The following is a 22689-nucleotide window of genomic DNA, read 5'->3' on the forward strand; positions in this document are numbered from 1 at the left end:
CCCCCCCCCCTCTCCCTGAAGTCTGATGCCAGCCATAACCACAAAAGGAGTCTTCTTTCCTACATGGAAAGCACTAATGGGGAAGAAATAAGGTGGTGCAAACCTACTTGGAAGTTGTGCCTGACCTGGAAGGCCCCGGCTCCTTAATCCTGAGTGAGGATCCTGGTTACTTTGCAGCAAAGGAAAAACACCCAGCATGTGTTCAGAAAAAATATATCCCATGTTTATTATTTCACATATTCCAAGACTGAGTTGTGGAACTTTAAATCAACATTTGTTTAGGGTGGCTGGAAGGACACACTGTGATGCATTCAAGTCCTGTTGAAATAAATCTAATTAGAAATGCTATTTAAATTGACTTTGTCCAGTGCACACAAACTTTCAGATCTCATTAATGGGTCCTACTTGCACATGAAGGGTTGTGAACAGTTGGTCCATTGCAATAATTATTAATCAAGTTTACTTCAAAATCTCATAAACAGGACTTACTCCTAGGAACTGCATTTAGGATTATAGATTTGCAACATAATCATATGCATGTCTACTCAGAATTAACTCCTGTTGATTTCAGTGAGATCTGTTCCTACCTATATAGGACTGCAGCCTTCATTTCCTGTCAAGATGATACTGCTTTATTTACATGTAGTTATTGCGATACATAAATTACCACAACTCCCTAAAACCCAAATACTTAACACTTCATAGCAACATTTTGTTATCTCTTTTATCCTCGCAGTGATTGTTGCTTCCCAGATGAGGTTGGATAGTTCTAACTTGTGTGCGCCTAATCCAGACTGAGTTGCAACTGACAGGTAAGATAGCTATAAAAAACGTCATCCCTGCTGGCCTCGCCTCATGGGCTTGGAACCCACTGGAAGTAAAATGTCATATATTGGACTTCAGAGTATCCCAGCTACCCCATTCAGGCCCCAGAGCATTATATTCTTATGTGCAACCCAGTCTCCAAGTGATAAGAAACTTAAGGGGTACCAGCACTTACCTCTGGTTCAGTTTCCTTGAAATGAAGGTCACTGACAATTGAAGGGTCTTTTTGATATATGGTTTCATTCTTGATATATGGTTTCATTTACACATATGTACAAGTCGAACATAAGATGGAAGGGTTCACAGCACTAACAGTCCAACAGATGTTACTTTTCAGTGCCACCTGGTGGAGCAGACTATTAAATCCATGTTAGTCAGTCCAGAGACTGAATCATTCTATAGCATTCTGGAATATGCATAAATTCCTGAAATAAAATGCTTGTGTCCTTTCTGACAGTAAACCCATCTGCACGAAAGGTTCCATGCATGTCTACATAACTTGTTTGCCTGCTGAGCCCTTGTGGCTTGGCTTGCCTAACAACATTTAATGTAATGTGCAAAGTACTTAGACACGTACCACAGGTCAACAGATAAAGGTTTATGTACCTGCAGTTTTCCAAGTAAAATGGAGATTGAGATGGATCACAGGTCCTGTGTGTGGGGGTCTTGACATGTGTGCACACACAACACACTCATGATGCCCAATGCAAAATGCAGAATGGGTCTGTAGATAGAAAGGCATGCAGCAGAATCTCACGGCTCCACCACATCTTGACTATAGACAGGATGCTACCTAAGACATATCAGTCTAACCAACAAAGAGATAGAGAAGTCACCATAGAGACAAAAGTACAAGGATAGTCTGGGAATCTGGAGATTCCCCTCTCTCTCTGTCTTAACTCCATGCAAATCCCTCTTCTGCAAGCTGAGTTGCACTCAAACTTCCAACAAATTCTATATATGTCTACTCAGAAGTATATAAAACTGCAGACTTAATGTATTATTTATGCCAGAGGAAACTGACACCAATAAATTAATATAATCCAGGAATTAATTCCATTTTTCCAAGGGAAATTTACTTTCCCAGAGCACATAAAATTAGAAATGTGCTGAAATTAAAAGATTACTTAATCAACGGAATAAGGACTATAGAAAGTAACATATACAAAGTAAGTTTGTAGTCAAACCTAAGAGTTCTGTTTACTTTGATATTAGACCATGAACATCATGGTTAGCATCTATTTTTTATAATCTGACTACGACAAAGGTGAAGACTCCTGCAGTAATTTCATTGGCAATTGGTTGCTCCTCCTTGGCATTAGTTTTTGAAGCATGTTGTAAAACAGAAAGTGCATAATTATTTCAAGCAACTGAAGTGGAAACCACCAGCTGTCCCTTTAGATTCTGAAAGTTTTCATTTCCATTCTATGACAGCCTTGGATTTGATTCTGGCAGTATGTTGATAGTGAATGTGGCTGACAGTTAATTCTTGATAGGATACGGTGGGCTCTGCACATTATGCAAACTGATCTTCTGCAGTGCCAAAATATATTTTCAGTAGAAAAAAAACTGTTTTGCTATGATATCCAAACTCTTGTTGCTATGAAGAGACCCAGGGGGAAATCATGTTAATAGTTTGTAATTAGAAAATAATTTGGTAAATTTTCACCTGTGGTCAATCTAGGTTACATCACTACTTTGTTAAAAGAATACTGTAACTTTATTGAAGTTCAGATCAGCCCAAATCATTAGCATTTATAAAGCTGTGGGAATCTCATTATGATGTCTGACTTGGTGTAAGGCAGCTCCCTATCCTCTTTATTAAAAAGCCTGGATCATTTTTGCTCCAGGTTGCACATGATTGTGACTGCTCTTGTCTGCAAAGGGGGGGATCTGTGTATGAAATTGTCAAGGAAGCTCTCTATATGGTGGCTTGATAGTTAGCAAGGTTAAATGGAGTTCTGTCAAGGCAGGATTTTAGGGGCAGAAATCCAGGGCTTCACCCAGCAGAATGAACAAAAAATCCCTCAGATGGTGACTTACCACCTTTTGTAGTGGTTAAGTAAACACATTACCACCAAAAAATGATAGCTTCCATGAGATTATTCAGTCTATAAAGAGTCTAGAAGTGCCTTCCAGTACTACTGGTTTCACACAGAAGGTGCCTCATTGCACAGGCAAAGTTTGCTGGCAGAAAGTGGAGATTTATTTCAGTGCAAGAAAAGTGAAGTGTCAATGACCAAATGAAAGGGTGAAGCAGAGAGTAAAGAAGAGATAGTGACTGGTCCAAAGTCAACCAGTGAGCTTTATTGTTGAGTGAGGATTTGAACTCACAAATATCCCCATTCTTAGTCTTAACATTCTAGTAGTGTCATTCCTATAGGAAGAGAGTTTGCAGCCAAGATAGTAACAGAGGCTACATTCAAGCAACATTTTAAAACAATCTTTGGGACGCAGTCTTGTTCCATGGACGGCAGGCTGCAAAGCAATACACCAGACCATAGTATAGCAGCCCAAGGTCCTCCTCGTTGCCAACAAGGCTTGCTCATCCCATGCCAACTGACACATACTAGGTCTGTGGGCTGTATCCAGCTAAATCAAGCTCTTAGTAGGTCCCATTGAAATCAGTGGACTTCAAATTGGTTGTGACTAATTTAGGTGTATTGATTTCAGTGGCTCTACTCGAAGCATGTTTTGCTCATGTTTCACAAACTGTAGGGTCAGAAGGGGGATCTGGACACTGTTGCTAAGGTCCCCTGTGCTCTATTTTCCTTGTCTCATCTACTTTTTTGCAAAATAAAAAATTCAAAAAGGGACAAAAACAGCATTTTTAAAAAGTCAGTTAAAATGTCAAATAGTAAAAACAGGTTTAGGGGCTCAATAATAACTGTGAAATTTAATCTCCTTAATTGAAAGTTAGGGCAAAAATGTATTTGATGACCTGAAGCAAAGGAGCACTTGCAATTAATTAAAATACCTTACAAGTATAGATGCTTTCCAGGGAAGTACATGGGTGATGAAAGCTTTCTAACAGCAAGGAAAACATGATACAGTATATAAAAGGTTGTCTCTGATAGTTTATAGCTAGTCAGTAAACACAGTAAACAGTATTTCTACTTAACAGCTAGCCCAGGTGGGCTTCCTCCTCCTGTCTCAGTTTTGATCTTGTAGAACTCAACAAGAGGATGGGGGCAAAATTATAATTAGTTGGTTTCACCTACCATTGCTGTGTTTCTGTCCGATATTGGCTTTGGCTCCACCTGCTGTTGGCCTCCCTGCATTCCACTCTGCCAGTCTCAATGAGAAGCATGTATGAGAACTGCATTGAGTTCAACTGAACCCTGCTCATTCCATTCCTGTCCAATGTGTGTGCCTCCCATATCCCCAAGTGACCCTTCATCTCTGCATAACACAAGTTAAATCACATGAGTAACTGTTGGGGACTGGGTGGAGAAAAAGGTGATATGTACTGGTATGTGTTGGGGAAATTAAGAGGTTCCCTTTCTGGAGGTCAAAAATAAGATAATGAATTCAATAACAATACATGTTATATTGATGCATTCTTTTGTAGTGACTTCTGCAACTGAGATTGCTACCCCTCATGTGCAATTAATAAATATTATTGAATTCATTAGCTTGTCCTCCTAATTTTTCCTGCATATGGAAACTCCCATTTTGTGCAATGCCTCTCAGACCACCTGTACGCATAGCCCTGTGTCCATGGTGGGAGATGGAATGAAGAGAAAGAGAATGCTGTTGGCATCACTACAAATGGGCATTGTACTTATGCTCAACTGGATTAAGTCCTGGGAATGTTAATAAATTTATTATCGGCCCAGCATATTAAGTACAGTATAACTGGTGTTTTCATTACCTTGAAATAAACTCTTGTGGAGCAAATTACTTGAAGATTCATAGCCTCGCTGAATATAATGACCCCTGCTATTTTAGAACATGACAGTTCCAAAAAACTCTATAGAGAAGTTTCCATGGTTCTATAATAATCTGGTAACCTGATCATACTTTATTCCCATCCTACAGTGAGGAAGAAATAAACTTCACGGACAGGCAACTTACTCTACTTACTATTACAGGTGTGCTCTAGAGCTGGGGTGGTATCTTCCAGGTGTTGCGGGACTGCAACTCCCATTAACCCTATCTAGCATGGCCTGTGGTCAAGGATGATGGGAATTGTAGATAGTTCAACAATAGCTGGGGACCAAAGGTTGGGTACTGTTTGCTCTGACTGGATTACAATGGTGGTGTGACACACCACCCCTTTTGTTCTGCAGAACCTCTATCCCACTGCTGGTGTTTGCTAGCTAACATCAGGACTGGTTCTGGGACCAATAGCAACACTTAGTATCCTGTGCTAAGGATGCATCCATTGTCACTGAGAAAATGACAAGATGTGGCAATAATAATTTTAAAAACTCTATTAAGGAAACAAGGTAAGGGACTGAAGTTAGTGTACTGTAACTCTGTTTCAGCCAGCAGTTTGTAAGAAGAGAATTACTGTACAGTCAAACCTCGGTTTATGCCTACCTCTGTTTGTGACTGCTTTGGCGAGCGACCGCCCCGGACCTGGAAGTGTTTACATCCAGGTTCCGCGGCATTGGATGCGCAGACACAATCTGTGCAGCTCGCGCATGTGCAGAAACGATCTGTGTAGCGCGTGCATGCGCAGAAACGTCCTATCAGCGATTCGTACACGCGCAGAAGCGTGCCTTCGGGGAGCAACCGCTTCGGCGAGCGACTGCCTCCGCAGAACGGATTGTGATCGCAAACCGAGGTACCACTGTATATATACTCTACTGTTAGAAGTTTTAAAAGCCAGTATCCTCAATCCATAAATTGTTGCTGCTTTTGAAATAAAATGATTTGGTCATTTTATCAAAACAGCAACAAACCCCTCAACAGGGTTTAAAAAATAAGCATTTATTGCATACTTGGCAAGCAGCCTTTCAAGAATCTCTTGCCACAGAGATCCTCCAGATATTCCAGTATGATGCACTGTAGTAACCATGCCCTTGACAGCTGCACACACACTCTTGGGAAGGGGAAGCTGGCTGGCTGGTCTGTGGCAGGGTACTTTGTTTAAAGGAGGAAAAGATTAGCTATCTAGACAGAAGAGAATTTTTAAAAACACAAATCATTGCAAAATGCCAGCTTCAACAGAACAAGACTGTGTAGGATATGCACAAGTCTGGCATTACGATAGGGAAGTTGAGGCCCAAGAAAATTACAAATAATTTCAGATTAAGATAACAAATCCAAACCCAGATACATCTCACAGAATAAGCATGCTGGGGAATGTGATGGCAGGACTTGAACATTAAAACAATGGGAAGCTAAAGGAATCAACTTGATCTGGGGTATAGCTTAATTTTTACAAACGTTTGTTCTGCCTTCCTTAAGGTTAAGCTAATAAAAAATGTAGTTTTCTGCAGTTTTCAACTATGGCAGAAAAATGCCTCAATTTGGAATACAGTATTGGTAGGATTTGACTACATTATTGATCGTTTCAAGCCTTCCCTAGGCGTTTCCAACAGTAAGCACACAACTTGTAGACGTCAGACAAAAGCATATATCCATCTTGGAAACTTTGTGTGTTTGGTCTCCCAGATGGTTGTGATCTCTCATGTGTTTCTCACAGCAATTTTGAGCTGCTCATTTGTCTTCCCATTGGACTATTTCTCCTAAGTGCACATGGAAATTTGTTCTAACAGTTGGATGTGGCATGTGCCTGTAACGTCCTTTCCATGCCGCAAGTGGGTAGATCAGACAAAACAGAGATCTCAACCTTTCTCCAACTTATTCTCCAATGCACAGTAATTGCTTATAGATTGGTAAATAAAGTGTTTCCAGTCCATTAAAAAAAACTATCATTTTGACACAATTCTATGAATTATTTTAGGGAACAGGAAAAATAACACAACTGCTGCCTGCTAGATCAGATTAAGAAAGGGAAGCTCCTTCTAAATTTATAAACACAAAGTTTATTTATAAACACCAAAATTCAAGTGTTTGTGAGTACAGTATCTGCTCTACAAGACTGGAGGCCAGAAAGCAGAATCTGAAAAGTTGCCAGTAACTAATGCAGGCATCCCCAAACTGCGGCCCTCCAGATGTTTTGGCCTACAACTCCCATGATCCCTAGCTAACAGGACCAGTGGTCGGGGGAGATGGGAATTGTAGTCCAAAACATCTGGAGGGCCGAAGTTTGGGGATGCCTGAACTAATGCTTGCCCTGCAAAAAGGGCACATTTGTGATTCACAATGCTGCAGTTCAGTCTTAAATGAAAGAGACAGTTCTTTACATCACAATAAGCTCCAGCATACTGCTTCCCATATTGTTTTTTTTGGGGGGGGGATGTATAAACTATGGACTCTAAACACTTAATAAAATCTCACTTCACAATGCAGCATTTGAGGTATTTTATTGATATAGCAATCTTATTTCAAAATGGCATTATTACAAAATGTAAAAATCCAGCTAAACCAGAAACATTGAGACGTTTTTCCTGGGCCTTCAGAGTCATTGATCTTATCCTCCAACTCTTTCACCACAACTACAATCTCCATTGCCAACCTGATTATACAGGTGCAAGATGTGCCAGAATGCCTGGTATAGATAAATACATCAAGAAAGGCAAAAGCTGTAAAGCTAAAGGCATGCAACAGGTTCTACCAGGAAAAAACCCCTCAAAGATAACTGCAGGTGATATCTAAAGAAAATGGCAGAGGCAAGAGTTCTGTTTTAGTCATCTTTGTCTTTTGCTCCATGTTTAAGGATGCGTGTGAACTCAATGTAGTTGAAATTGCCCTTTTTGTCAATTGGTGCCTCTCTGAAGAGCTCATCTACTTCTTCATCTGTAAACCTGTCTCCCATTGTCGTCAGCAATTCTCTCAGGTAGTCTTCTTGAATGAAACCTAGAAATATAGATTATCAGGAGACATTACATACACAAAATTGGCAAGCTTTACCAAACCTATCTTAAAGCAGAAAATGCTATCTAGAAACATTCCACTGATATAGTAATAGTTAGGCCATACAATTAAATTACTGTATTCAAAAAACAAGGGAATGGCTACCTGAAAACACTATAGCTATCAATACTTAACTAATATAGTAATAGTCTAGCATTTAAATCTCCATAGCAAACATTATGGCTAAAAAGAAAGGATTTAAATACATTTTCTCCTTTAATTTCACTGGCTGTTTTCAAAATCTATTTGCATAAATGCAAGCAGAGAGAAGGACTCACATGCTAGGATTGTGTCAGTGATAGCCTTTCTGACACCAAGATTATCAGCTATCCTTGCAACCTTGGGGTTAGAGAGTAGAGGCTCATGCACTAAGTCTACTGGGGCAAAGTAAAAATTTAAGTAGTTTCCCCCTGTCCCAAATGTCAGAACCACACTTTTTTTTGTCCCCCACATAATTATAGCCTTCCATTTCAGCTAGGAGAGACTCCAGAAACATTTGTGCAAGCCTCATGTTCTGGCAAATCAGCGCTCTGCACTGCTCAGCCAATCCTAATCAAAAATATTTCTATGACCAGGAGATCCCTGCCCTCTGACTTCAGGTAGAGGAACCATGTGAAAAAATAGCATTTTACCAGCATTAGTAATGTGTGTTGGGGTCACCAACCACATTTCTGCCTGTCATGTACCCACTTATGTTAGCTCTTCGCTGCTTAGCATTGTTGTTGTATTGTTTTTGAATTCTGTTCCATTCTTGGTTTAATAATAACAATCACAATAATATTAACAAAATTTATAATAGCCACCAATTCTATACTATGTAGCATTGAGGATGCAATAATGCATCTGAACAAATGCAAGGAGCTGTAAAAGGATAGTATGGGACATGAGCTGCCACTGATTTGAGATCAGACCTTTCACCTTGTAGTCATTTTCTGTAATGTACCTCAGTTCCGCACCAGGACTCCCCACCCCACAATGACTGAAAAGGATTTCCATTTCAATAATGTTAAGATGAAAGCTCTTGAAATAAGGTATTTCAGACTGTATTAGTTCATCATAAAGCTTTTGGGACATATATAAAGAACAAATAATATTAATCCTGTGAGGTATATGCACCACCAAGGACTTTTAAAGTCCCCCCCTTTGAATATTAATTTAGGCTCAGAAGTCTTTTGCTTCTTAGTTGTTCCAAAGACAACATCATTCACAGCCCTGATTTGTAGCTATCAACTTGTCCATTCCATGGAGGCTTTCTACTACTGAAAATAAAAAAGAGCATTGCCAGATCAGATCAAAGACCCATCTAGTCCAGTATTCTGTTCTCACAGTAACTAAGCAAACACATATGAGAAGCCCAGATGTAGGAATTCAGTGCAATAGCCCTAACCTACCTCTGATTCCCAGCAACTGGTATTCAGAAGCATACTGTCTCTGATACTAGAGGGGTGGGGAGAAAGTGGATCAGGATCTGCTGGTAGATCTCTGCATGATTTGCAGCAGATCAACATGGGGTTTCTAGTGACAAAACATATTTTTCCCTTTCTAAATCAGGGTGTTAGAACCCCTGTTCTGTAGTAACTCAGTTGTAGAGTTGTACCTGTATGTGCAGGCAATCCCAGTGTATGGCTCATTGGATGCTGTAAGTGACTGGCTGCACTCCCGAGCAAACATAATGCATCTAATTGGTGACCTTAAGGTGTTAGTAAAGAAAACACAGTAGAACTCAAAAGCCTGAAGTCTGCCCATTCCTGTACTACATAGCCAACATGACCAGTAGCCATTGGCATCCTTACCTTCCATGAATTTGTCAAAATTTATGTTTAACTGATACATGTTGCAAGTGTGTCATTTCTCTCAAGTACATTTTATATTTTAATCATAAATACATGTTCATAGTGAAGATCAAAACCAAAGAAGTTATCTTGGGTTTTTAAGTTCTCACCTGTTGCTTCTTCATCAAAGCAAGCAAAGGCATTCCTGATTACATCTTCTGGATCAGTGCCATTTAATTTCTCTCCAAACATTGTGAGAAACATTGTGAAGTTTATTGGTCCTGGAGCCTCATTCATCATAGCATCTAGATATTCATCAGTTGGATTCTTCCCTGCAAATCAAATATACATATTTTAAAGATGATCTATATACTATCATTTACAGAATTAATGTTAATTCATTATACAGGTCTCAAATGTTAAGGTAAAAAATCCTAGCGCAATATCTGGGAAACAAAGTGAATTTCCCTCTCAACAGAGAAACAACATAACTGAAAGGAGAAAAATAATTACCAAGTGAAGCAAGCATATCATGCAGGTCTTCTTTGTCAATGAAACCATCTCTGTTTTGATCAATCATGTTGAATGCCTCTTTGAATTCTTGAATCTGTGATTGATCAAACATAGCAAACACATTGGAAGTGGCACGCTGAGGGCGCTTCTTTGTGGTCTTGGTCTTTGCCCTTTTGCTTGACATGATGACGGTTGGATTCTATAAGACAGAAAGAGAAAAGAGGTAGTTACTTAAACCTATAAAAACAAAAAGTGGTATATGGGACATATGGTCTGCAAGGGCTATTTTGCCAGATTCAAAGCCTCATAAGTGCAATTAGTTTTAATTTTCAAGAAACTAGCTAAAATGTGTAATGTGTACACCTTAGTAAAATATAAATCCCAACTGCTAGTATAGGGGGCATGCACCTAGTCTACCATTTGTCCCTGGGCTCCAACTTCCATCATCTCTGACCACTGGCCATACTGGCTAGGGCTGATGGGAATTCAGCAACACCTGGAGAGCCACAGGTTCTCCCTTAACTTACGTTGGGTTTAGATATTGGGGAAACCAAGTTCAAATCCTGATCAATCCAACTTGGGCAATGAGCGTCAAAATGCATTCTCTCATCACAGCTACCCTGTGAAAGTTTGATAAAGGAGTGGGGGCTACAATGCACAAAAAAATTGTAAGTCATTATGTAAGGGAGCACACTCATTACTTGAACATTTGGTGCTCACAATACTAGGTTTTTCAGCCACAGCAGGTGGTTGAGATTGAATATCAGTGCTCCAACAGAATCACATTTAATCCATGTTATTGAGTTAAGAGCAGCAGCCTGGGCTGAAGAGAGATATATCTTTGCTTTTGTTAGTGTCAGTCATGCTTCCTATGCTTGGGAGAGCTTAGCAACTGCTATTTCACCACATGTCAGTCACTATACAGTTCTTCCTTCAGACATGTTAAGCCAATCTTCCCTAAATATGCCCTGATAAACTTTACCCTAACAATTCCCCTTGCCTTTATTGTGATCCTTGGTGAGAAAGCCTTATTAGCTCATAGTTTCAACAGCAGATTTTTAAATGGAATTTATATCCTTGGTGTGCCAACAAATTCTTAAGCAATCAAAAAACTACTCTGGTTTTGTACTGGCCACTGACAGATATATTTATCTCTTTGCTTTAAAAATACTTTGTTAAATCACCAGTTTAAGCAATAAATCAAGTGTTAAGGCACCCTAAAAAGAAAGAAAGGAGAAAACCCTTTTGCTATACATCAGGATTGTGTACTAATTTGAGGGTTTGTGGTGGGTTTCCTCTATTATTTGTAAGCAAGTGGGCCAAAACTGTTGTGAGGCAATAGAAAGTGGAATCAAGGTATCTGGTGGTCAGACATAATCCCACAATGTTAAAAAGCCCTGGCACAGGTATCCCCTACTTGCATAATCAGGGGTCAGCAAACTTTTTCAGCAGGGGGCCGGTCCACTGTCCCTCAGACCCTGTGGGGGGCCAGACTATTTTTGGGGGGGGGAATGAACTAATTCCTATGCCCCACAAATAACCCAGAGATGCATTTTAAATAAAAGGACACATTCTACACATGTAAAAACACCAGGCAGGCCCAACAAATAACCCAGAGATGCATTTTAAGTAAAAGGACACATTCTATTCATGTAAAAACATGCTGATTCCTGGACCGTCCGCGGGCCGGATTTAGAAGGCGATTGGGCTGCATCCGGCCCCCGGGCCTTAGTTTGGGGACCCTGGCTTAATATAACTGTGGTTCTCTGCTGGTGAAAACTCTTTCATCCAGTGGAGGCTTCTGCAAGAGCCATTCCAAAGGATCCAAACCTCTGTAACAAATTGGTGGGCACAGAGAGCAGAAGAGGGAATCAACAAAAATCAGCTTCCCCTCTCAGTTGCATTTCTGTTGAATAGAAGTCTCCACTTCTGTCAATAGAGGGAAACAACTAGATACAACTCAATGTTTGTCGACAGAAATGTGTAAGAATGCAGGTGCAGATACAGAATGACATCAAATACTGGAGGATGTGTTAGAAGCAGAGTGGATCTGTTGCACAATGATTTTTTGGCTGCATTTTTGGACACAATTACATTGGAAATTAAGTACTGTAAATCATTAACAGTAATTATCCCCTCTATAATATCCACACTACTTTTTGAAACTTAATTGATCTGTGCTAGCTGGGTGTAGATGAGCTCTCTTTCAAATTAAGTTTGCATTTATAGCATTAAGGATTTGAAAATTATAATTAGAGCACATTTGTTTCTTCTGTGTTTTTAAACTTCATTTATCCCATGATACAAACATTCTTTCACTAACTGAAGATCAGACAAAACAAGTCAGTCAACGTAAGCTTTATAACATCCTGAAATCAATTTGACCATTTGCTCCCAGTACTTGGCTCCAAGAAGCTTTGTGAATCCTTACATGAAGATGAAATCATTTTTACAATGTCTAAACCCCATCATAACATTTTAAAAATGAGATCCTAGCAATAATACACAATTATTCAGTACAGTTCAGATACTTAGCTTTATAAACAATTCTCCTAACAAAGTACTAAGCCATACATTGTTTTCTAGAGGAAAGTCTTACCATTTCTCAAAATAAGACTGCAGCTCAATAGTTTACCAAGGTTCCAGATGGCAAGAGATGTTGTTGTACATGAGTTATATGCTAAGGGGAGATCTACAAATAGCAACACTGATTTCATCTACTGATTAACTTCACAATTTTAAACTTGCGTTCCATCTACAACAGTCCTCTGACACACCAGAACACAAATTACTGTTGGACTAAAAATAAACTCAAGTACAAGTCACCCAACAAACATTTACTGCCCTTTCACAACCATAATAGCTTAACAAGCACAACGAATAATCACTTCCATTCAAGGGCCTTCCATTTTAATTCAGATTATAAACAGCTGATCTGCGATATACCTGTAAGGTAAAGGGACCCCTGACTATTAGGTCCAGTCGTGACCGACTCTGGGGTTGTGGTGCTCATCTCGCGCTATTGGCCGAGGGAGCCGGCGTACAGCTTCCAGGTCATGTGGCCAGCATGACAAAGCCGCTTCTGGCAAACCAGAGCAGCACATGGAAATGCCGTTTATCTTTCCATTGTAGTGGTACCTATTTATCTACTTGCACTTTGACGTGCTTTTGAACTGCTAGGTTGGCAGGAGCTGGGACCGAGCAACGGGTGTTCACCCTGTCGTGGGGATTCGAACCTTCTGATCGGCAAGCCCTAGGCTCTCTGGTTTAACCCACAGCGCCACTCGCGTTCCCACCCCTATACCGGTACATAAGCCAAATATTTTAGATTTAAACATATGTGAACTACTTGAGGATCATGGATATAACTTACATGTAGGAAAGGCATGTAACACTGTGATCATGCCCACCACATATAGACTCTTGTCGGCACAGCCTATGTAAACAGCACTCCTATTTATCCATGGCATTATTATTCCAACTAGTTGAAATAATAATACCAAACATTTATCAAGCAGCTGGTGATGCATATAGAGCAAGTGGCTACATATGATTCTTGCCCATAGTAGACATGCACAGTGTTAGAGACTGAGTTATGCAAGCTAGGAGCTAAATGGCATCTTAAACCTAGATTATGGGTGCAACAACGGAATGTCCAGGTGCACTTTTTTATAACAAGAATACAAAGCTGAAAATGAATGAACTGCAGCTAAAATATTATGTTCATTTTTTCCACATGGTCTAGTCTTTCCCCTGCCCACCCCCAGTCTTCAGAGAGTAGCTGGAAGTGGGGAAGCAGAAAAAGGTCACCCTTTCCTTCCACTGTACAGTGTGCACTGTACTGACATCTGAAATCTTAGGCACAGTGCTGCACCCAGAGCTCAGAAACTGCCTGCACTAATGAAATTCCATGTTGCAAAATGCACCTAGAACAATGGGAGTTTCAAACACTGGACATGCACATCAGAGAAGAGTAATATTTTCAAACACATACATACATACATACATACATACATACATACATACATACAGGGTTTTCATCTGATAAGCTCATACGTATTGGGAATTGGTTCAAACTGTATTTTTAGACATTGCCCATAACCACATAGAAAAAAGTTAAATAGCAAGCAATTTAATTTTTTTTTAAAAAAATGTATCATATACTACCAAGCACACAAGTTGATACTACAAAAGTGTCATAGGTTTTCCCAAGGGAATCAAAATGATTGTACCAACAACAGTGACGAAAAGTAACTTTAATTTTATGATCAGTAGGCTCAATCAAAAGCCTAGGCTTTATGCCCTTTTATGTTTCTTTGGATCAGAAACTGTAAACCTCTGGCCATCCAGAAGTTGTACTATAGCTACTACCACTCCTGAGAATTGGCAGTGCTTGCTGGGACAAATAGGAGTTGGGCATCTGATAACATCTGAAATGCTTACCTTTGCCACCTCTGCTTTGACTGTATTGTTTTGATCAGAGCACGCTGAATAATTTGTGGTAACTGTAGTTAAGTGTACTGCAAGGCTTGATATACTAGTTTAATTTCAGCCATAATTTACAAAGAATTATATGGTCCTGTGGATCATATAATTCAGGGGTCCCCAGACTTACCGGGCTTCGGGCCGGTGCCCGCCGCGCCGACCGCGCGGCGGGCCGGAGGGCAGGGGAGTGCGTGCGCAGCGGGCCGGAGGGCGGGGGAGTGCGCGCCCGTGCGCATGCGCACATGCACACGGTCGGGGAAAAATCGCCGAAAATCGCTTGTGCGCATGCGTATGGGCCTCCCCCGACCCGGAAGTGCATCGGAAATGACCTCTTCTGGGTCGGGAGAGGCGCATACGCATGCGCACAAAGGATTTTCGGCGATTTTTTGCCGATTTTGAAGATCGCCGCCGCGCCGCAAGAGCGGGCGGCGGGGGTCGTCGCGGGCCGGATTGGGAGGCCAATTGGGCCGCATCCGGCCCGGGGGCCGTAGTTTGGGACCCCTGATATAATTCATGAGAACTATCACAGAAAACTCAAAGCCAAAGTGGCAGAAGAACAGAGATTGGAATTCTTCCTACCAAATATCCATTGAAAGTGATTTCCTTTTGGAAATCTCAGTTTCTTCATCTATTTAAACCTGCTATATTTACCTTTAATTGAAAGTTGTAAACAACTGCATGTTTGCAATGTATTAAAACTCACTTCTGGGTGACCAGCTAGAGAAAGTTGGGGAGTGGGGGGAGAGAAGAGGATGAATGACTTCATATTGACTTTATTTGTAGAGTTGTTTTTAGTGCAAGTCCTATTTTGCTTTGTAAATTTTAAAAGATGGCTATGCAGCAAGGTTATCTTGTCTAAGAAGTTCTTAACAATTTCAGTCATTTTACATTAGTGGTTTACTGCCAGATTTCTAGGTGTAATTCCTGGGGTGGGGAGGAAAGAATTGCTGTGTAGTGCTGCAGAATCATAACTACATTAGTTTCATACTACTTATCTCAGTAAATGGTTTAGTTCATATTTATATATGACTTTTAACCTCACTATTTAATCACCTGAGTTTTTACTTCTGGTTTAGTTTGATGGGGCTTGCATAGTAATGAATAGTGTGATGGAACCTTATTACAGTGAAACTCCTCCTTTAACATGGCTTCCTTTGGAATGCATGAGGCAGAATGCTGCACAAGGGCTGGAAAAATATTTCAAATTCCTATGTATCTGCAGCAAGTTTGGAGACCCAATATTTATATAAGCACCATCACTCTGAAATAACAAACTCTTTCTTGTCCGAATGTTATGTTCCACACAAACCTGTCCCAAGTTTATGTTCTGAATATGTAACCACTTCCAAAGTTGCTCTGAGCTCTATTTTCATCAAACTACTACATGTACAGGTCCACAGTGAGGGAGGCTTTACAAATTTAAAGTGATCAAGGGAAAAACCAGCTCTATAGTGAATTTTACTATAGTGATTCACTTACAAAGATAGACTACATTTAGTTCTTGGTCTCTGAAACAAAGCAAGCTGCCATGTGCACTTTGATCCTGAACTAAAGAAGCTATTGTCAGGATGATGGCTCCGATGTGGAACACAAGACTCTTAATCTCAGGGCTGTAGGTTGGAGGCTCACATTCAGCAAAAGATTCCTGCATTGCATGGAGGTTTAGACTAGATGACCCTTGTGGTCCCTTCCAACTCTACAATTATATGATTCTATACAGTAAACTAAACAGTTCATCTCAAGTGACCAAAAAAACCTATCAAATACTGCCTATCAAAATAACAAATTCTAGAGTAGCACTAGCCTGGTTGGGAAGAAATCCCAAGTCTTGAGGCAGGTTTGTTTGGCTGCATTTACAGCCTGGCCTTTCTCACAGGGTTCTTGGGCAGATAAAATGGAGAAGAAATATAACAACAACAACAACAAATTTCTTCCCCATTTTAACAACAACAACAACAAATTCTTCCCCATTTTATCTGCCCAAGAACCTGTGAGAAAGGCCAGTCGCGATCCTAACCCTACATTACCCAGTGAACCTCACGGCTGAATGGGGATCTGCACCCGCATCTCTATAGTCGCAGTTCCGACATTGCACCAGAGAGCTTCTGCAGCCTTTTCAACTATACAAGACTCTCCGTTGTATGTTACGAAACTGCCAAAGGCGGCATCCGATCTCCGAGGAGGGAAAGGAAGCGGACAGGATGTGCGCGCGATAAGATGGGAGGAAACCTCCCCTGCCCACCGCAGCGAGCTTGTTTGGCAACGGGGGCAAGAGCAGGGGAGCAGCGCCCGAAAGGGAGGCTCAGGCGGCCAGCAGGTTCGAGCGGCGTTTTCGTTGGCTCCCAGCAGCCAAACGGCGGGAGAGTCAACACCGTCCCAGACGCCCATTAGGCTGGGCGGACCCGTCGGGATGGGTGCAGCCATTTCTTGACAGGCCGCTTCTATTAAGTTCACGCACGGCAGCCTACCTGGGCGCAACAGGATTGGAATCGGGGAAGTCGACATTCCCCACCCAGAGGCTCTTTAAAACACCAAAACCGTGTGATTTGAAATCTCGTACCGACCCCGCACAAAATGGGGGGATAACAGAGGCATCCCCGCCCATAAGCTGTTGAGACCGGTGGCGGCAAACAGGAGAAGGGAGGCTTCAAACTGCCCCGCAGCCACCGCCATGACAGCTGCGCCCCACCCCGGCGCACTCCTGAGCGGAAAGCGGGGGCCCTCCGAGGGCGGGCGAGCGGCGCTCAGGCCCAGCGGGCCCCCTGCTGCTCTCTGGGTCAAGGGAACTGGGGCGCGGAGGCACCACGATGCGGCCCAACGAGGGGGACGCAGACGACACGGGGATTCCTGAACCTCCACCCCCTCATCTCCTTTCCCGAATGCGCCCGTCCACCAAGTAGAACGTTTCCACCCTTTCTCACCTGAGTGGCGATGGATGAGAATCGGTTACGGGAGAAGCCGAGGAAGCAGCGACGGGAGCGGAGCAAAGCTGTTGAACGGCCTCGGTACTTCCGGAAGAGCGCGACACCGGGCCGAACTACTGCCACGCCAGCACAGGGGAGCCGAGGAGGTGTGTGGAAAAATGAGTGAGCGCGCGTCGTCAGCAAGGAGAACAATTAAACACGGATTCAGGAGCCAGAAATAGATCTTTCCTTCACGAAGGGTTTAGATATCGCAGTGACCCCGGGGGTGGGGGAAAGGAAAGTTGGTTCAGCCCTTCCGTCCTCCCCCTGTTGTCGAATTGGTACAATCCCGTGCGCTCACCGCATTCCAGAAGTCGGGGCGGGTCCACAAGGGGAGGGGCGAGATCGAGAGTACGCGCGAGCGAGATGGAGAGAATAGACTGATGCCCTTGTAAGGAAATCGAGGAGCCTTTCCTGTTTGTCACTAACGGGCTCGGCGCTGGTGACGACACAGGGTTCGCGCGGGTCAAGGTGACGTGTCCGCTGGAACGCCCGAGGGGGAGGAGGGTTGCACTGATTGTTATAGGTAGCAGCTGTTGCTTTTGAATGCTTTGCTGTCTGCTGCTGTGTAGGGATTTTTTTCCTGCTCCGGCTCTACGGTGGCAGGAGGTTCCGTTGGTGCATTTCCAAACTCATCTTTGCGGAGTATCAGAAAGCCAAAAGCTATTATTACAGGCGTCTGGTGGAGATACTGCAGCCTTGAACCCCACAACTGGCCTTCACTGAAACCCGCAGAAATGCCGTGCTATTTTCTACCTTAAAGATAGAAACAACAAACATGAATTCACTGGGGCTGGAACATAATCCTGGGGAAACACCCAAACTGCCTAATAATGCTTCAACTGATAATTGCGATTTTTTTTTTTTAAGGTCATGCAATCATTGCTCAGCCGTTATTTGTTGAATGGGATCCAGACCTTTCTCTCTTTCTCTCATTTAAGACCTGGAGGTCCCAACACCCAAACCACAGTGTTTTGTTGCAGGAAAATGTGAACTTAACCATTGCCTATTGATAATAATTAAATTAATTTTATTTGTTCCTAGTGCAGGTTCCTCCTGGAAAGCTGAACATGTCCAGGTTTTACATAAACAGAAGTACGGTATGCTATAGAGACAGGTTGGACTTGTAATAAAACGTTGCCAAGTTGTACCATTCTCCAGAATGCTCTTCCACTCTCTGATTTTCTGTTGATCCCCTCAGACTTTGTGTTCTGTGGTCACTGAACATGCTTAGTCCTTATTAGGCAGGGGGTTTTGTCTTGTTTTTTGGAGGGGGGTTTCTCCCTTAGGTTCCTCTCCATGTCAGCACTTACCAAACTGAGTTAATTTTTTAGAGGATATGAAAAAGATTTCAGGAATTCCCAGGCTCTCCACACATAGGTTCTTATGAGCTTTTCCAATTTCCTTCCCCTCACTCCCAGTTTGGGGCAGAGAGCAGCTTTTATTAGCCTATTATTGTTATTATTTTATTTTACTATTAGCTTTTTTATTAGGCCGCTGTATTCCAGGAAATGTATATTCCAGCCTTTAATTTTCCTACATGCATTCCTACATTTGATTTTCTTTTTTAAAAAAATAACTTCCTCCTCTTCTAGATTACTCAAACCTAGGAGTACTGGATTAGTCTTTTAAAAATAGCAATTGAACTCCTTCATTTCACTTTGGAGTTGTTGGTTTGTTTTTTGTTTACATTTTACATTTAGTTCATTGGTTTAAGTGGTGAGTGCAACTCCCTTACAATATACTTCTGCTATTCCTTAGAATGTGACGACAGATTATTTCACCACTGCTGGGCTACTGGCAGTAAAAGCAAAGTATGAGGTTTCTTTTATTGGTTGCTGCTAGAAAAACTGCAGAAGAAATTGTGCAGTGCCTATCACAGAAATGTTCCTTATTTCAAGAAAGAAAACTCTTGTACAGGACAGTTTGTGAGAAGTTTTTCTCTCCTCATGGAAATAATAGGAGTAATATATCAAACAGATATTAATATGTGAATCAACTCTTAAATGTTAGCTGTAACCCTTTTGGTAGGAATCTGGCACATGGTGCTGAATAAAAGTTAATTAAATAATAATTAAATAATAGTTTTCTATTATTTTTTCACCTTTAAAATCTGATTGCTCCTTAAATCTGATTTTTGCACCTTTTAAATCTGTTTGCTCCCTCAAAGTGCCAGTTGTCTGCAGGTGCAAAAGGACATCAGAGGAACTCCTTCACTGGAGAGTAGCTCATTTGGCAGCCCGTTGTAGGTGGGGCTGTCAGTCAGTGTCAAAGGCGGTCAGCTCATGGGTGCTGAGAATGAGCCCCTTGGAAAACCTCGCCTGGTTTAGCCTGCAGGGAGCAGAGGAGGTAAGTATTTGGCCTGCCAGCCATATCAAGTTCCCCACCCCTGTAACCAAAGGGGATGATTTTACCTCGACTCTGCTCTCTCTGCTTTGGTGGAAGGATGTTGGAGGTAAATCAGTAGCCTTGTTCTCATGTGCTTTGTGGAGAAATGCTGAGTATATATGTTTGTCTTATGTTTTGTGCTATGGAAAAGATTTCTGCAACTTCTGTTGATGTCAGGGTATAACAGTCAAAGGTTGAAGCCTTGTGCTGCTACTACATTGCAGGCCTCTTTGAAGTTGCTGCTTGGTGACAGGTTCTAACAGAGGAGAGAGAGATCATTTATTATAGATTTTGATCAGGTACATTGATTTTGATTTGTGTGCGGAACAGCAGGCACTGGCTGGCTGAAGGTTGTAGTCAGTAAAGAAAGGGCAGTTAGCAGCAGTTACTAAAGAGAAATATACTGTCGTTGATGAGGGAGGCATAAGGCAAAGACCAGAGAAAGTTGAGGTGAAAGCTGAAGCTTGAATGTTAACTGTTTTTCATCAGTGTGACAACTATACTGGTGAAAAGAAGAAGGGATTTGGTGGTTTGAACCAAATATTGTGGTTGCTGTGAGTCCCCAGTATATAAATACAGAGAAACATATAAGGATTCTGCAAGATGGTTTTTTCTTTTCTTTATTTTTCCCTGATGGGGATACACTTGCAGTCTAGTTCAGACCTGACTACAATTCACAGGAACTGTAGTTTGCCCCTCACACACCTGCAATTTCCAACACCCTTAACAAACTCCCAGGGTTCTTTGGGGGAGAAAATGTGCTTTAAATATATTTTAAAGACCGAAGTTGCAAATAGGCTTCAAACCAACTACTGTAGTACTCTGAGGAACAAATTTATACAGTACTGTAGTGTGTACCCTATTCAGCCAGCAGGTGGCAGATAAGGCACTAATAGAGACAAGGTCAGGAACCCTACCTGTATAGCCTAGCATTAATAATCACAATAAGAAATGGGAAAGATAAATGTGGCTTTCCAGTAATTTCCCATATATCCATACCACCTTGAGTGCCTTGGAGAAAGTGTGGTACAAGCATAATAATGCACAGATAATTTTGGTATATATATATATATATAGCCATGTTAATAATGGCAATATTATTAAAATAAACAATACATTTCATTTGAATACAAAATAAATTCCGATACACATATACATTGCAGCTAAAATGTTTCTGGAAAGAGAAATTTCATGTCATTATGCACAATCCATGATTCCATGAAGATGAAATCTTAGTATTTCAAACAAAGAATACCACAAATGTTGAAAAGCCTTTACAGTGGTACTGCCAAATAGCAGTGATATTCCCATATATAACATTCTCCCATCAGAGACAGGTTTTGATTGAAAACCACAAATGAATGATCATGAGATCATGAGATGGAGATATTTAGCTGGTGGTACTCCTGCTGAAATAGCAATTCCCCAAGGTGTCTGCAAAGGTTGGAATGAACTGGAGAAAGCCATACTGTTGCACTCTGCACCATGGGTCTTTGCCTTTTTTGCCTTTTTTTTACTCCCATTCAAATTTAATAGTTTGGTCTGTTAATTAATTAAAATTATATGACTGTTTCTAATAATGTGTCAGCCCTTCAAAAAATGTAATATAAAACTTTTTGGGTCCTCCCTAGGTATTTCAAATTGAGAAAATCACTATTCATCACACCATTAATATAATATTTCTATAGAAGAGGAAGGAGGGCCAAAGGAATGCATGGTTTCTATCTTAAATATTCAGTTATGGCTTACAATAGACATCAAAGCATTTGCTGCAAGGAAATGTTAACTAAACTGCAGTCAGCTGTTCATCTATTGAAATAGAAATAAAAAAGGGAGGGCTCTTACTCTTAGCAATGTACCATAAAGATAGTGTACTATTTTGGTGCAGTCTGGAGATAAGTGCATACCTTCTATTCTTGAACTGATATTCCTGGATTCACAGACACCAATTTTCCCTAGCAATATCATACCCATTTTCAAAACCATTCATCAACAGGATCCTTTTTATTTTCTCATCCTTTTATTGCTCACAAAACACCCAGAGAATATTTATTCAGGGGCACATTTTGGGTAGAAGTCAATGTGCTTGGACTGCTAAATGATTAAAAGAAAGCTAAAATTACATAGCTACTAACTCTACTTGTCTCACTAGCCCTTTCTTCTTCCTAGTAAATTTATTATTTCAGACAGATAAAAACATATGTACTGCTGCTAAATCCTTTTAGAGATGGAATATAAATACATATAAAGAATCTTCACAGATACGAAAATTGATCACTTTGGTTCTCTGATAACAGAAACAAAAATGTCACACCATTTGCAGTACAAATGAAACTGAAAGTTGTTCAGTAAAATGGTCACCATGTCTAAAGGGAATTTAGGTCTGGATTACACATGCTGCTTCCTAGTTTTGAGGGGTTATGCACAAATTCCTACCTTTGCAAATTTTAGCTTCCTAGATACTGTGGAATTTCAGAGTTGCTTAAACATTGCATGACCATCCTCCTTTTGACAGGATTTTAAACCAACTGCTGGAATAAAGTTGAAATCATCCAATTGTGGTCAACTCATCCATTAGTGATGATGATGTAAATGTTTCAGGTTGTCTAAGTGAGGATAGGATAGAACTTGGCAACAAACATACTGAAAGAAGTGGCAGCTGCTTTAAGAGATCAAAAGGTTACACATGAGACAGTGTATTTATGTGAAAATATTTGAAGCCTCCAAACCGGGGAGAGGAGGACTGGAATACT

At 41.1% G+C, this 22689-nt stretch overlaps 2 protein-coding genes across 3 annotated transcripts in view; one reads left to right on the plus strand and one right to left on the minus strand.

Annotated features, from left to right (window-relative positions):
• Positions 1 to 22689, plus strand: part of MYOM1 (myomesin 1) — a 95533-nt gene that overhangs the window by 609 nt on the left and 72235 nt on the right. The window contains exon 2 of the mRNA XM_060277896.2: positions 737 to 812. The gene's annotated coding sequence lies outside the window, so the exon portion shown is untranslated. The remainder of the gene's footprint in view (positions 1 to 736; positions 813 to 22689) is intronic.
• Positions 7249 to 17589, minus strand: LOC118089643 (myosin regulatory light chain 2, smooth muscle minor isoform). Of its 2 annotated transcripts, none has more exons than XM_035124399.3 (4): positions 17507 to 17589; positions 10101 to 10299; positions 9758 to 9919; positions 7249 to 7758 (listed from the first exon to the last, which is right to left on the minus strand). In XM_035124399.3, exons 2-4 carry the CDS (start codon positions 10282 to 10284, stop codon positions 7586 to 7588), a joined length of 519 nt encoding a protein of 172 aa, XP_034980290.1. In that variant the 5' UTR covers positions 10285 to 10299; positions 17507 to 17589; the 3' UTR covers positions 7249 to 7585. The 2 variants fall into 2 exon arrangements, with proteins under 2 accessions (XP_034980290.1, XP_034980289.1); XM_035124398.3 differs by lacking the exon at positions 17507 to 17589 and adding an exon at positions 12700 to 14366.

Source organism: Zootoca vivipara, chromosome 8 (assembly GCF_965207765.1).
Source record: "Zootoca vivipara chromosome 8, rZooViv2.hap1.1, whole genome shotgun sequence".
In the NCBI taxonomy this organism is placed as follows: Eukaryota; Metazoa; Chordata; class Lepidosauria; order Squamata; family Lacertidae; genus Zootoca; species Zootoca vivipara.